The sequence below is a fragment of the Hyposmocoma kahamanoa genome, unplaced genomic scaffold (genome assembly GCF_003589595.1).
Source record: "Hyposmocoma kahamanoa isolate Upper Pololo Valley unplaced genomic scaffold, ASM358959v1 89, whole genome shotgun sequence".
Classification (NCBI taxonomy): domain Eukaryota; kingdom Metazoa; phylum Arthropoda; class Insecta; order Lepidoptera; family Cosmopterigidae; genus Hyposmocoma; species Hyposmocoma kahamanoa.
This window is the reverse complement of record NW_020654520.1, coordinates 2,346,037-2,362,711: the sequence shown is the minus strand read 5'-3', so window position 1 is coordinate 2,362,711 and position 16,675 is coordinate 2,346,037. Positions and strand designations below refer to the sequence as shown.

The window sequence follows — 16,675 nt, the reverse complement described above, 5'->3', positions numbered from 1 at the left end:
TCGGAAACAATTGGGGAGTGTTGATGCTGTTAGGGGGATAATTAACCTTAATTATCAATGTAAACTACACCACTTACCTAATTTTTTCCTTGTGATATTTTGTGTTAAGTTAATATAAAAAATACGTTTTTTCAATTATTTTTTGTGGTGGTGGGCGTTGTCATTTTTTTATCTGGCCTAAGTGGGCGGTGAGGTAAAATGTTTGGAAACCTGTTCACTAGCGTCACAGTACATTTATGAATAAGTTAATATATATTAAGAGTAATAATAATTTGTGTTAGGCATGAGAAATAAGGATAGCATTTACTCGTAACAATAATCAGATTAACACCTGAGGAATAGAACTAAACTGACTGTTTCTCACAGTGGTCTTCTCAAAGTCGTAAATTAATTTAAGGGGCAAATTAACAACGCTTCTATAAAAATCCGGTTGATATTAAAAAGCCGGCAAATCCTGCCGCCGTTTGTTGAAAGGGCGCAAGTGACATTTAAAAAAAAATTGTTATATATACTCGTATACGTGATCAGTGAAAGCAGGTCGACCAGTAACTACTTTTATTTTTTCCTAAGTGGATAAGGTATGAAGTTACCGCAAGAGAAAACAAACATTTTAATAAATAAAATAATAAAAATAAAATCTCTCTTTATTGCCTCCAAAATAAACGAAATAAAATTACCAAACAAAAGGCTTAGAAAAACAACTACATTGAAGATACTAAGTAAATATTTTTGGAATTACAAATTTTGATTTTTATATTAACAGGAGGCAAAAGGTGTCTCAGCTGGTGCTGCTCCTGATCATGACATGTCGCAGCGCTGGTATTCAGTCACCCCATTCTCCCTAAGACGGAATGCGGGACAGTAGTAGTTTAGGGTTATAATATTATTTACATATAAATATTTAAATTCTGATGTAATACAAACAACACTTAAATAATTTTTGATATAATTTAAATTACCGTTAATGCTCATACAGATATGATGTTTAAAATAAATATTGTAAATGATAAATGTACACAAATGTTTCTTGACAAAAAGTCATCCATAGAGTTTACTTCTTCTCAGGGGAATCTGCCATACGAACGAGTAGTAGAGTTTCAAATAATCATAGGTAAAATTTTTGCATTTAAAAACGTTACTTTTTAAGTTCATTCATTGTGCTGACTTCCTTGAAAAGAACGAGTAAGAAACTCTAGGGATTGCTATTTTCAAATAATTTTAAATGCTACACTTTGAATCATAATTGTGTGGAATCTAGACTCTTGTTGTCTTTCCATACTTCTTTATCTGAAACATACACTTCAATTTTGTAATAGGTATGAGTTTTCAATTAAAATACTTTTAATGTAAGTTTTAAACTTAGGAAATGATAACCTTAATATATGCTCCTGATTCCTATTGTAAAAACGTGTACAATTCCCTATAAAAGAATCGTTTACTTTAGTTAAATTTAGTTAGTCGTGGTATGATGAGTTTTGGTGTAATTTGCTTACTATTGAAATAAAGATTCGAGTTGCATTTTCTGACCGGCTGTAGTCGGTATCGCGTCAATAAGTGTGATGTCTCTCTTAACAGAACAAATTATTTCCATAACTTCCTCAACATGCCAAAAACCAATCCAAACAGTCTGTCTTTATTTTCGTTTATTTCACAATTTTCCTCATGTCACTCAAGCAGACGAAGCGTAGATAACCGAATCTTTTTCTTACACTACGGCACTTTATCCGCCAAGGGCTGCGACATTGGTAATTTATTGTCTTGTGTATTAGGCTGACGACCAATATTCCCGTTATTTTATGGACTCGAAGCTTCAAAATCTCGACCACCGCATATAAGTGGCCAGCTTGTTGGTTGTATTAGGTTTATATTTTATGGTATACAATATGACATTTATTACTCAATATCATGGATATTATCTTGGCTTACTTCGACATCATTATCATCTCCATTGCTGGACTTAGGCCTCTCTTAATGCGCGTCATTTAGTCCTGTCCTCGGTTTATCGCATCAATCTGTTGCCAGCAGTCTTTCTCAAATCTTCACTCCAACTGGTCCGAGGGCGTCCTAAGCTACGTTTGCCGAGTCGTGGTCTCCACTCAAAAACTCGCTTTCCCCACGGTTATCGGTTCTTCGACAGGTATGGCCAGCCTATTGTCACTTCAGCTTGCTTATTCTACTAGTTATGTCGACGGCTTTGTTTCCCTGCAGGATAACCTTATTTCACTAACTCTTTCACACGGAACTCTTCTTCTACGGAATAGTGGTTTCCGAAGAAATACAGCCGTGACATATGTGACATACATATTTTGACGATTTCTGTGGTCGAGTGGCTTGCACACCGATTTTCATGGTGCAACATCTTCGAGGTCCCGGGTTTAATCCCCGGCCAGGACAGCGTAGAAAAACTAACTTCTCTATACTTTCTCGGGTCTGGGTGTTTGTGTTACTTACTTCCTTCCTTCTGATTCCAATCAGAGCAACGGACTTTAACATTTCAGAGTCGTTTTACTGTATACGTACTGAAACGGTAAAAATTTGCATAGAATAGACATTTATTGCAACGCTACAACACATAGACACAAACAAAAGATTAATAATACTTAGACCAGCAAAACAAAATAGAAAGAATTAAAATATAAAATACAAAAACAAGAAAAAACAACATAAAGTAAAGCAAAACAGACAAAAATCAATAAACAAAATAATTACAATGACTACACATTTTGTAATGTTATTTGAGCGGCTGTGGCCGTACGCAAAATGACCTCATTCTCATTCTCACAGGTTATACCACAGCCACAAGCGGACTATGGCACTGAATTTCAAATTACGCATTGACACCTATTTTTACTTCCCTTCCGTTTGCTAAAGACTTTTTTTTTTGTTAAAATTACAAGCTTTACTAGAAAGGGCCGTACGAATCTCTCAATACTATTCAAATGGAAGAATACACTTATTGCCATTTCACTCGTAGAACAAGAAACTTCGTTTTATGGTCGTTTGCCGTTAAATGAATTAATTTCCGGGAGTACACATTTGCATCTTAATGCCGCCACTAAATGGTCATCGCTCTTTAGTCTTGTTAATGAAATTAACTATTTTGGAACGAGTTTAAGGCAGTAAAGATCTTCCTTGATTGTTAAAATAAATAATCTAAGTTTTAAACCGAATAAATAAGGAAACTTAAAGAACAGAAAGCCTTACTGTCGGGATCGACAGTAGCTTTTTTTAAAACCAAAAATAAAACAAAGACTTATGTAGAGCCACATCTGCTTATGAATTTGTGTTGTATGAGTCATGTCACAGCGAAAAAACTTCCAACAACCACAACACATTGTTGGCTCCATCGTTTTCATTCAGTAACTTCAACTTGTGACATGTATCAACTTCAGCGGAAAATTAGAGGAAACATATTGGAAAAATATCCGGAAAAAAATATGATTTTTTCAAAATGAAATTTTCCATGACCTGTCACTAGTCATGTGGGATATTAAATGTCGGTAGTGTTACTAGGTATACATATAGTAGCGCCTTGTGTGTAATTATAGCTAGCTGTCTATGCATGAAGTAATGAGGGAGAGATGTAACCTATCACAAACAACCCTAGGCTCCTATCTAACCATCTAACCCTGACCATAAAAATATTACTCATACGTTTAAAGATAGTACGGGAAATCGGTCACCGCGCGATTAAAGATAAGAGACGGAAAGGGGAAGGAAGGTGCGCACGTTGTGAGCTTGCTCAGGAAAGAATTTTCGAATTTTTGAACTGCCAGTCAAATGGATCACTTTTTTCCTCCGAATTAAAAAAGTTGTGGTTCTCAATTCGAATTCGATATTTTTTATTTATGTATGTTAACTCGAGATAACTTTTGATGATTCTTTTTTTGTTGGAAACAAAAAGGTCCCTCCTCAGATTGGTTCCATTTAAATTTGAAAATATTCTACCTGTACGGGTGGCAAACTAGGGGAATGAATGGTTTTTCGCACTTTTCGGCAACTGATTTCCATAAAACTTGGCAAATAGATGTTAATCCTGGAACTTCTGTCGGTCGGTTTTTTAGTACTCTGTACTGAAATTATTTATGAACCTATTGTTTGCCACTGCTCCACTCCATTTCAAACCCATCAAGATCGTCCCGCTAACGCCTTCTCGACCGTTACCGCCTTCGCCTTCCATCCTCAGGCACCCAAGGAGTGACGACGTTCGCCCACTTCTCGGTTTGCTTATATGTCCCGCGTAATCCCATTTGAGTCTGCCTGTTGTTTGAGGCTCACAATACTGATCAGTTATTCTGGTCAATATCAGTTATTAAGGTTTCTTGGCTGCAATGAAAGGATACGGTCGTCGGGAGAGTTCTGTCGATAATGAGACAGCGCTGGTGCCTGGATTCATAGAGAGATTAACTTCTAATTATCAGACTGTTTATACAAAATGTATTTACAGGTTTGCTTGTATATGAACACAGTCTTATTTTTAAGTATTAAAACTGAGTAGAGTGTCTATGCAGCGGTTTGGTTTTGTACATTGATGTCCGGTCAGTTAACTGCCGAGGTTTCTGTCCTGTCGCCTGCCTATTGTTTAATGGTACACGACCCATAAATTCATTTCTTACTCTAAAACATACTTAACCTTTTTTTTCCCTTCGGACCACATACATATGATGCTATGTAACACGGGCCGCAACATTGTTGATTGATGACCATTTGTTAAGTCATTTATTTAAAAGTAGTTGGTTTTAAATTTACTTCCTTACTTGTAATAAATTAAACACAAAACCTAATGTATATCTCAAGATTTAAAAACTTAGAAGCCTTAGTTTTAAAAAGCACCTTCCTAATGACAGCGTTTCGGGCTGCACCTAGAAGTGTAGTAGGCCACTGGTTTGGTAGCTACGATGCCTCAGATAGATAGACACACATAAATTTATGACTCCCCTCTTTCTGCGTCGAGGTTTAAGGTTAAAGGCTTTTAAAGTTGCACTCACTTTGCACTAGATACATTTGACATAATTATATCTAAAGTCCATGTTATTAGAGTAGAGAAAGTTAAGTCCGAATTTAGAAACGAGTTCAGCTTTATACCTGACATTGAAATACAACTTGGTAAGAACCGTTCAAAATTTAAATTTTGATTGTACATTTAACTAAGTCAACATTCAATCAGAAATTGCGAGATTGATCATTAAATTTTGCTATTTGTGTATCTAATTTCGTCGATAAGATTTGAGTTAAAGATCAGCACGAATTCGTGTAAAATAAACAGAGGAAACTGGAGTAATATAATCGATGTAGTTTCTCGGTAATTATTTACTTATCTACGTCACTTTTCTCAATTTCATTAAATTTGAAATCTCTGCCATAGTTGTAAATTTGATATAATCTTAGACAGTATCGGTATATTCAAAATTAGTTATTTCTTAATAAACAAAAATAGTTATTTGTTGTGCAAGGCTGCAAAGTTGTTGTTTGACGCGAGATATTGAAATGTGAGCAAGCGAAGAACTTGAAGATTGAAATTTTCTTAAATAGAATCCTGAGCGAAGCGGTTTGAAGGCCGAGACGCAATACAACTTTGCTGCCGCGCGAAAAACACAACATTTCACCAGACTATAACGTTGAAAATGGTATATAAAAGAAAAACAGTTGAACTACAACAAATTAGATTTAATAAACAAAATTAGATATCGTTGTCAATTTAATGTTAACAATAATAAGAATAAAATAACAACCGATCATGACGTACCAATGGATTTATATTAATAACAAAGTACGACAAATCGCGTAGTTAAACGTGTCATTATGTTTTTTTTCATCGAAAGAAAAAGTTAGGTATACCACAGTCTATCGTCAAGTTCGAATCGCAAAAACCTTTTTCACGCTAACGTGGAACAAATGCTTTTGCGCACAGATTTCTTATGAGAAAGAAAGTTTTTCCGAGCTTGTGAGGTGAAAAAGATATTATTGTTATTTGTACTGTATTTTGTGTGTGTATGTTATGCGATAACTCCGTTTTTTTCGTTTTTTGTTGGAATTGGGATATCAGTACCATTACTGATATTCATTCATGCCACCCCTTAGGGGGATTATTAGGGGATGAATCCGATGATACAAATGGCAGGCTGATGTGAGGAACTCCTCAAGAGTGTACAGCAGCTACCTTGTGTTTGGGCTCATGTGATACATTTTGACGAAGATTACCATAAACGTTTTAGATTATTGAAAAGACCGCGGCGACGGACACTCCGAAATCGCATAAGTTTTAAGGTCGGTTTTTAATTCAAAGAAAGAAGTTATAATTATCACAGTAATTAAAAGACATTATTGGAAATTAACGAGATCGTGTATAGATACACATTTTTGGAAAATTGGTAAATATCTTCATAGAAAAAGAATCAAGTAATTTTTGAGCCGTCTTGGTAAATCATCCACGTGGAAATGGCACCATTCTGATACATTAGACCCGGAAGCACGGATCCCGGATATAGACGGTATTGATCAGTATTTGCGTATAGAAAGTTACCCACGAATTTGTCACTGTCGACACAAGTAGTTGAGTAAACAGGAAACGAAATTGCTTGCCCTATATTTTGTTCAAAAGGTTTTGCCGCTCGAAGTTACCGGGTGCCTGTTGTGCTTTCTTTTTTGTTCTGGACCTTTTCTTATCTGGATTATTAATCGTTACTTTCTTTTGTTCCAGGCGAGCGGTCCCACACAATACTTCTGGTACCGAACCACGCTGCAAATCTCGGAGGACATAAACTATCCCGAGACCTTCAATTACAAAATTGCCTTAGCCCTTGTTATAGCCTGGATCCTAGTGTATATGTGCATGATTAAGGGCATAGCCTCTTCGGGAAAAGTTGTATACGTTACTGCCACGTTTCCTTACATCGTTCTTGTTATATTTTTCTTCCGAGGAATAACTTTGAAAGGCATGGGGGACGGCCTAATCCATTTGTTTACTCCAAAGTGGCATACGATTTTAGATCCAGTTGTTTGGCTCGAAGCTGGTACACAAATATTCTTCTCATTGGGCCTTGCTTTCGGGGGTCTTATAGCTTTTTCCTCCTATAATCCTGTTGACAACAACTGCTATAGAGATGCCATAATGGTTTCTATGACAAACTGCTTAACGTCGATGTTTGCTGGCATAGTTGTGTTCTCAATAATTGGATTCAAAGCAACTATGGTGTATGAAAAATGTTTGGATGTTAGAAACGAGACTTTGTTGCAAGTTTTTGGATCAGGATATAAGTCAATGTCTTTTCCTGATGCTGGAGAGATGGTTACGATGGAGTTGAATGGGAATATGACGCAGTTGGTGATGCCAAATTTGCCGGAGTGTGATCTACAAAAAGAATTGGATAATGTAAGTGCTTGTCTTTTGATTTAATTCGTATTTAGTTAAATTTGGCATGAAGAAAAGTTGCTAAGTTAAAAGTATTTGCGCATTTACACTAGGTAGATAGATCACCTTCGCTTGTAAACACAGAGTCGTTTAACGATTGTAGTTCGCTGCCGAAATCGACCGAGTCGACAAGGTGTAAACATCTTTCTATCGTTGGCTATCCGATCAGTTTGTTTAACGTTACGAACGATTTCACGTGTCTCTGTGTGTAAACTTGAAATTATGAATTCGCCAATCGATTCGGTGTAAATAGCGAGTGTGCCTCATTCGGCAGACTACCTCACCTAGTCTCTGAAGGCGGTGGTCGACCCAGTGTAAATACGCTTAAGGGTTCCCATTACGTCGTAATGTTTTATTTATCGTTGGACGACTGTCGCGTCTAGCCTGTTCTCATATCACGGATATCTGTCGAGACTGTGTCGTGGAAGTTTATGTTATCGTTGAACGACTGTCGTGTCAAAGTCAAAGTCAAATAATCATTTATTCCATTGGTATAATTTTTACTTGAAAACGTCATTTTTTAAGCTACTTTTTAAGCAACTGCTCGTTCACTACGCTGGGAAGAACGAGCTAGAAACTCTTGGGATTGCTCTTTTCAAATAAACTGAAATGCTATGGAATACACTTTGAATCATAATTGTGTGGAATCTAGACTCTTGTTGTCTTTCCGTACTTCTTTATCTAAAACATACTCTTCAATTTTGTAATATGACTTTTCAATTAAAATACTTTTAATGTAAGTTTTAAACTTAAGAAATGATAATCTTAATATATTCTCCGGAATCTTATTGTAAAAACGTATACAGTTCCCCATAAAAGAATCGTTTACCTTAGTTAAACGAAATCGTGGTACAGTCAAGAGTACGTCAAGCTTGACACTTTGTACTTTGCATCGTTCTTACCGTAAGCGGCATAGAATTGGATTTAAAACTTTAGTGTCAAGCTTGACGTGCTCTTGACCCTGTACCATGAGTTTGGACTTAGTTCTAAGGTTAATATTATGGATATCTTCTTTTTAATTAAATTTTTTTTTTTTCGAGCATACAAAATATTTGAGTTAATGTACAATGATGCGACAGTCATGATATCAGTGTTTAGTTTTTGTTTTTCACACTAGATCGTGACGACATTTTATCGGTTCACGGCCGCCGCCTTGTCATTTGCACGACGGAATCGTTTGAAGTTGCGATTATTTGTCGTTACATTTTTATCGTGACGTTTTATTTATCGTCCAATGACTGTCGTCCTAGCTCTTCACATTGACACGACAGTCTGTCGTCGCAACGACAAAAAAGTCGTGAACGACAGTTAATCGTGTTGTACTATATGTGAACAGTTTCACTTAAATGTACAAACCACGACACTTTGAACTGCACGACTATCTGTTTTTTTTTTTTTTTTTTTTTTTTTTTATTTATTTTAAACACTAAGAATATTACAAAATATATACATAATGGAAACGCGTACTTAAACGTGAAGTTTTATGATTCGTTTTTATATGCAGTTGTATAGATCCACATTATACGAGGAAAGGTAGTCTCTAGATAGAGTTTAAAAAATAAATGGCTGATGACAATATTTCAAGAATATCTAAAATCTGAGCAGCGCTGAAGTCATTATATAATCGCATTGAATTGTAAATTTTGCCAACAAATGGTACTACGAACTTAAATTATGAAATTGATGTTTAAAAGATTTTGTTCATCGTAAACGTCTAATTTTGGCACTTTTATAAAATGAAAAGATCGTTAGTAAAAGAACATCTATTCAAAGAAATTTAATTAGATATTTTTTCAAAAAACTTTTCTCAAAAAGTGTACAACGGTTGTTTACTACAACATGAACACTTGAACATCTACGTTATATTCTGCGAGATTAGTGCTTTCTTTTGTCCGTGGGTCATATAAGAGGTGATTGTAATGGATGGTAAACGGACTTAATGTAGCTAGACTAAAGCATGACGTTGCTATTCCCTTCTAAAAATCTAGGGACTTCTCGGAATTGATTATATTTGAATATGCATATTATTTATTGAAATTTGAGTACATTAGCGACAAAATATTATTTCCCATTAAGTATTTGCTACAAATAATAATATTATGTCCCAAAGAATCATATTGTAGTCGTGTTTCTATAGATATACGTACGATATGTACGTACGTAAGATATACGATGGATATATTTAAATACTTTAGCCATTTAAAAAAAAACAGTACAAAAAAATATATGCATTGATGACGAAATGGGTATGTCTATACTAAAAAAACGTTCATAATTTAGGTTAATTGACTCGTACAATTCCGATCACTGGTCATAGATAGTATAAAGAAAGTATTCTCTTTATACTTTGCATTCAGTCATGAGGTAGCACACCTTCCATCTACTTGGAGCGTTAATGTCTACACGTTCGCTCGGAACGTAGGGTTAATAATAATAATAATAATAATATATTGCAAAACCATAATGTACGTAATAAGATGTTACAAATGTAGTGAGACCAGTATTATGGGCCCTGTCGGGCACGCAACATAGGAGCTAGGAGAGAGGAAGCGCAATTTTATAGTAGTATTTTATATGGGTATAGTAAGTATTTTATTCTTATTTATCGTAGGTACTATATACTATATTATACTGTTATAAAAGTTAATTTAAAAACAACCTTAATATTTATCATCATTTTGCGAGGCCTCTGAATGTATTATCTATTAAATATTCGTTAATAGTGTAATAACATTTTTCGGATAAAAATAGTTTTAATTTTTTTATGAAAATGTTGTCATTGTTTTAATTTTTTATATTTTCAGGTAGTTTATTATAAATTTTAATAGAAGAACTGTAGGTACTAGAGGAGTTAATTTTTAATCGTGAAGTCGGCAATACTAATTTATTTTTACGTCGTAAAGAGTACTTACATGGGATATCTTCTCGTTTTTTATAAAATTGTTTATTTTTCCTGACAAATTTACTTATTTCCAAAATATATAAACTGGACAGGGTTAATATTTTATATTTAAGAAAATATGGTCTACAGCTATCAGTCTGGTCAATATTGGCTATTATTCTAATTAACTTCTTTTTAAGGGTGAATAGAGAGGCTGCATCTGTGCTGTTACCCCACAGAATGATGCCGTAACTGAGCCAAGCGTGCGCGTAGGCATAGTAGGTTGTTATTGCCGTCTCTATGTTTGTTGTCTTTTTTACTTCGCGCAGTGCGTATGAAAATCCTGCTAACTTAGACTTTACACTATGAATGTGCGATTTCCAATTTAAGTGGTTGTCACATTATTATTTTAGTTACACATTATAATTTAAAGAATAAGGTATTTATCACAGTATTCTCGTGCTATATTGACAAACTTTATCAAATGCAGCTTTGCATCGCGGATTGGTATCTCGATTATGAGAATATGATTATGAAATAGAGATAAACGCTGTAAAATTTTGAATTCGAAGCACTCTTGTAATAACCATAAATACAACAATAAACATGTTTACTATTTGGTGTAATTTTTTTTAATACCGAGCCAACGCTTCTATTCTACAATGAATAGCACGTGTGATCCGCGCTGTGCAACGCGAGTGCACTGCATAATTATGCGAAATTAAGAATTTTCTTCTTTTCTTTTGAAGTCGGTTAAAAAAGAAACAAAATTGTTGTTTTTATACAAATGATGAATGTCGCACAATATTCAACATTTTTATAATTTGTTTGGTGTTTTTTGATACAAAGATCGAGTAAACGCAAAGAAAAATTCCCTCGATCCGGTTGGAGTTGAACCAGCGCCTCTTTGCCAGACCCGGGGCTAATCCCTGTTAGCAGTGATCGTACCATCTTTGTATCATTAATAATATCAAGCTATTATTAAGCACCAAGAGTAATTTCTCAAAAAAGACATTAATAATATCTTGGTATTCAATAAAAGAAAATTTTATAATTTCTATTATCATACGTAGGATCACCAATTTGGTCACACCCGTAGATATTCCTAATTAATGTTCTCTTTATTTTCAGACCGCTTCAGGCACAGGGCTAGCGTTCATAATATTCACTGAAGCAATAAATCAATTTCCTGGAGCTCAGTTTTGGTCTGTACTATTCTTTCTAATGCTATTTACTCTGGGAATCGACTCGCAATTTGGAACTTTGGAAGGAGTCGTCACATCGATCGTGGATATGAAGCTATTCCCTAATTTGAGAAAGGAGTATCTGACAGGAGGAATTTGTTTAGTATGCTGCATTCTATCTATGGGTTTCGCTCATGGAGCCGGCAGCTATATATTTCTGCTATTTGACATGTATAGCGGAAATTTTCCTTTGCTAATCATTGCGTTTTGCGAGTGTGTCGGGATTGCTTACGTCTATGGTGTCAAAAGGTGAGTTATTATTATTATTATTTATATTATCGGACACATTATGTCACATTTTGTAGAGCTTCTTGTGAGAGAGTTCGTCCAGGGAATTACTGCCACCTTAGCTATTTCTGCCATCAAGCATTAATGTGAGCATTTTGCGTTTCGGTTTTGAAGGGTGTTGATGAAATACATGGAATTTTTCAACTTAAGTCTCCGGGTGACGGGCGCAGTCGCAGTGCACCTTAGATCTTTGTAATTAAAGCTCTGATTGGCACTGCAACTGTTATGAACAGGCGCGTCGGTTACCACCAGGCGCGGTAACTTGGTAGCATAAAAAAAGTTACAGATACTTTTTTAAACCTTCCCTATTCGTTGGTGAACATATTAGACGTGTTGTCAAGTCATCCGACACTATTGACTAAGAAAATTAATATGTCGGTAGATATACCAGCTAATATAGCATTCATTTCTGACGTCATAGCTTTTATATAGGCAATCAGAGTATCACGAACTTAGGCTATTACAGAAAACTTTTAATCTCGATCCATTTCCCGAACAAAGAAAATTTGTATTAATATTCATAATTTCGTAGAACACCGCCCTAAAACGCCCCTTTACGTTGAAATAGTTTCATATTGTTCTTAGTGAGTTCGTTGTCGAAAATATCCTTTAGAAACTTACATATCCGTTCGTATCATATCTGTCCGTAACGTAGCAGTTGCAATGCCACTGACACCTTTAAACCGCAAAGACTTGAGAGGCACTGTCACCGCGTTCGTCACCCTGAGACATAAGTTGACATGTGCCAGTGATTTCACCAGCACCCTTTACCCTTCAAAACCCGATCACAGCGATGCTCTCATTACTGGTTGGCGGCAGAAATAGATAAGGTACTGGGCAGACAGTACTTCCCTGCACGAAATATTTCACAAGAAGATCTACTGCTGCTAAATGGTGCCACAATTTTTCTTTTGTTTTATAAAATCAAGTGACGGTAAGTCATGCGCCTCATGGTAAGCTACACTCTTGTCCATAACAGTTACAGTGCCACTCAGTGCTTTAATCACAATGTTCTGAAGGGCACTGTCACTGCGCCCATCATCCTGAGACATAAGTTGACAAGTCCCATGTGCCTGTAATTTCACCAGCACCCTTACCCTTTAAAACCGGAATACAGTAATACTGACATTACTGTTTGGCGGCTGAAATAGGTAAGGTGGCAGTACTTCTCTGGACGAACTCTTTCAAAGAGATCTACTGCTACTTACTAGCGTGAACTTCTGAGCTGTTCCTCAAATTTTGACCGAGTAGGTGTGGTACAGCCGATTTCTTTTTAGCGATTACACAATCATTCTTTTAAATTTTCAGATTCGCAGACGACATAGAATTAATGACCGGCACGCGACCAGGCATCTATTGGCTGATTTGCTGGAAGTACCTTTCCCCATTGGCGATGCTTCTCATTCTTATATCTTCATTTTTCGAGCTAGCTACGGAGGGTTCAGGGTATGATGCCTGGATCCGATCGGAGGGGGATACTGTTAGGAAACCGTGGCCCATTTGGGCTGTGTTACTGGTTCTTGTGTTGGTACTGGCGTCGGTGCTGTGGATTCCTGGACTTGCTATATGCAGGTTAGTTTTAATTATCTACGAGTTCTGATAGTTCTGATAGTGATCGAATCAGAAATGAGGAGATCCGTAGAAGAACGAAAGTCACCGACATAGCTCGAAGGATTAGCAAGTTGAAGTGGCAGTAGCTCGTAGAACTGATGGCCGTAGGGGCAGAAAGATACACGAATAAAGACCATGAACCGAAAGGCGTTCAGTGGGACGGCCCTCTACTAGATGGACGGATGACCTGGTAAGGGCGGCGGGTAACCGATAAATGCACGTCGCGTCCGATCGGCTGGTCTGGAAATCTTTAGGGGAGGCCTATGTTCAGCAGTGGAAGTCTTCCGGCTGATATGATGATGAAGTTCTGATAGTTGTGTTAGATGTGTAACTCTAGCTAATAAAATAAGATGAAACAGTAGAAGAAACTTTATTCTTATAACCATTTACTACTTACTCAAATGAGAAGTTATGGATTACCTAATTAATAACATATGTGACGTAACAAGTCATGCGCCTGGTGTTGAGCGACACGCCTATCCATAACAGTTGCAGTGCCACTCAGAGTTTTAAAACGCAAAGATCTGAGGGGCACAACCACTGCGCCCGTCACCTTGGGACATAAGTTGGACGTAGTTAAACAAAAAGGATCCAATGCACATCCAAACACTTTCAAGATATGACAGTTTGAAGTTGAAAAGTGTTTCTTACTCTTGTTTTATTTTCAAAACTTATAATGTCATTTAACTCCAGAGATATTTATTTATGTTTACATGTTGGATTTTTTCCTGGTCTAGGAGGTTACACCTTAGGAACCGTTTAATATATATAATTAATTTTTTCATAATTTTGTGGATTGGATCCTTTTTGCTTAACTACGTCCAGTTGACAAGTCCTGTGTGACTGTAATTTCGCCAGCACCCTTACCTTTCAAAACCGGAACCGGTGGCAGTACTTCTCTGGATGAACTCTGTCACCAGGAGCTCTACTGCCACTAAATAATAATACGTCACGGAGTGTGCATGTGTGAGCGTCACGCTTTTCCTTTTCCATCATCGGGGGACTACCGGCTGGCTGGGGAACTACAAGAATTCGCATGAAACGTTGCGCTTCCACGTTTATATGAAGAACGGCTATGGAATGGAATTCCCTGGCAGTAGACTTATTTCCTAAATGCTATAACCTTTTCAAGGCGAGTGTAAATAGGCATTATTAGGTGTGCATCGATCGTCGACCTTGTCGTCGTTTTTGATTAGGTGAGACGGAGGTCAAATGCGCACTTAATTTTTAATAAAAAAAAAATTATAATAAATATTTTTAATGGTGCTGTTTTCTATAATTATTAATACAAAGATCGAACACTCAGACAAATTCCTTCAATCCGACCGGATTCGAATCGATATCTTCTAGCATACCGTGGCAGACGCTATACCAACTAAGCCACGGAACGAACCAGCTGACCTCACGAATTTTCCTATGTGCTTGCGTCGTACCTTTGTATTTGGTTTTTTCAACGACTTTTTAGCCGTAGCGCCATCTATGATATTTCGTCACCCAGTTAGATACCTTTACAGCTACCAGCCCCAGCTAGAGCTGTCACTATTCATTGTATTGAAATTTTGATTTGATTTGTTGTGAAATTACTCCACTAGTTTGTTATAATTATAAATACAAAGATTTTTTCTAAGTGTTCGATCTTTTTTAAATTCAATAAAAATTTAAGTGCTGTTGAGTGTGTTCACATTATAACAAGTCCTAACCAGTGCGCCAAGAACTTACAAGAGGCAGTGAAACATGTTACACAGATCATGTGATCATCTTTTAGAGTACAGATTTATAAGTACGAAATAATTTAGGTACCTACGTGATGTAACTGACTTGATATTCATAATTGATTCCAGATATTTCGGCTACCCGATAATCGAAGACGAAGAACGCGCATGGTTTCCAGCCGAAGAACTTCGTGATTTCCACGGCATCGAGCCGAGACCCGTGTCCACGGCGGAGACACTGCTTTTCTGCACTAGACCTGATGGGAGTGAGGGTTGCTGCTGGCCTGGGTGCTGCGAAACTGATGATGAGGAGTAGTAGTTTGTTTGTTACCTGTCTGGAATCGCAGTCATTTTAAAAATCATGCGTTTTAAGTGTTCAAAAATTTTGGACTTATTTGTACTTGAATACAACAAAGTTAGACCACATTTTTTAACGTCTTAATGAGAGCTCACATGAACATTTTGAAAATGGACTTCAAATTCGCTATTCGATTTCTCAAATAACACGGACAATCTTTGTTAATATCAATAGTGGAGAGCTATTCTGTTTTTTGAGCAAAACAGTCTATAGTGTAGTGCCAATAAAGAGTGACGGGACAAACAAATATTGTCGTTCCTTTCGAACTCCTGATTTCAGAATGTTGATTTTGATTCCGTTTTCACATGTGACCACAAATTTAAACCTTTTATCATAAGCATTTCATTCTCACCATACAATCAAAATAACATAATAAATTTTTGAACACTTCGAACGCATAAAATCATCTGCCATGAGCTGTCAGTGCTGATATTCGATAGAGAATATTTAAATAGCTATTTTGCAAATTGTAAGTTCTCAAAAAAGTAAATTTACCCTTGTAACCCCTAAGAGGAAAATCAAAGGAAAATAATAGAGGAGCCGAAAAATTCAAAATACACATGATGATATCGAAATCTAGCAAACCAACAAAGGCGAGAGTGATAGGCATTATTTAGATGTGCATGCTACATCGTTACCTGACCTTATCGCCATTTTCCATCAGGTGAGATTGGAGGTCAAATGCGCATTTAATTTTTTACCAAAAGAGGAGCATTATCAGAACTAATAACCATTTGCGAAAAGATAAGGGTAACAAATTAGAGGTTTTTGAACACGACAGGTGCTTCTTCATTTTCAATGTCATGACAATAAGAAATGTTTTAATATTCGAAGTTATACAAAGTATTCGGAATAATATTAAAAACCAGGAATAAGGTTAAAAAATGTACTCATATATCGTCATTGCCTACTACTATAATAGTACAGCTGGCAATGTATATACAGTATATTGTTACCAAGTATTAAAAATGTATTTATTCTTTTTGTTGCTGGCTTTTCGCGGTATGCGTGTATAGGTCTCCGTAAAATTTAATTGTTTCGAGTGTCATTAGATAACGATCTTCAATTAGTTGCAAGTCAACTGTGCTCTCGAAGATAATTAAATATTCAAAATTCCCCATCCTCGACTACTACATCCGACTCTGTACTTTCTTCTGTACTTCATCGTGT

The 16,675-nt window shown here is 36.3% G+C and overlaps 1 protein-coding gene across 1 annotated transcript in view; it reads left to right on the top strand.

Annotated features, from left to right (window-relative positions):
* LOC113236160 (sodium-dependent neutral amino acid transporter B(0)AT3) overlaps window positions 1–16,303 on the top strand; it is a 57,832-nt gene extending 41,529 nt beyond the window's left edge. The window contains exons 2-5 of the mRNA XM_026472166.1: window positions 6,701–7,372; window positions 11,424–11,785; window positions 13,133–13,396; window positions 15,277–16,303. Of these exons, the coding sequence (XP_026327951.1) occupies window positions 6,701–7,372; window positions 11,424–11,785; window positions 13,133–13,396; window positions 15,277–15,463 (1,485 nt within the window). The 3' untranslated portion in view covers window positions 15,464–16,303. The remainder of the gene's footprint in view (window positions 1–6,700; window positions 7,373–11,423; window positions 11,786–13,132; window positions 13,397–15,276) is intronic.
* Window positions 16,304–16,675: the final 372 nt, after the last annotated feature.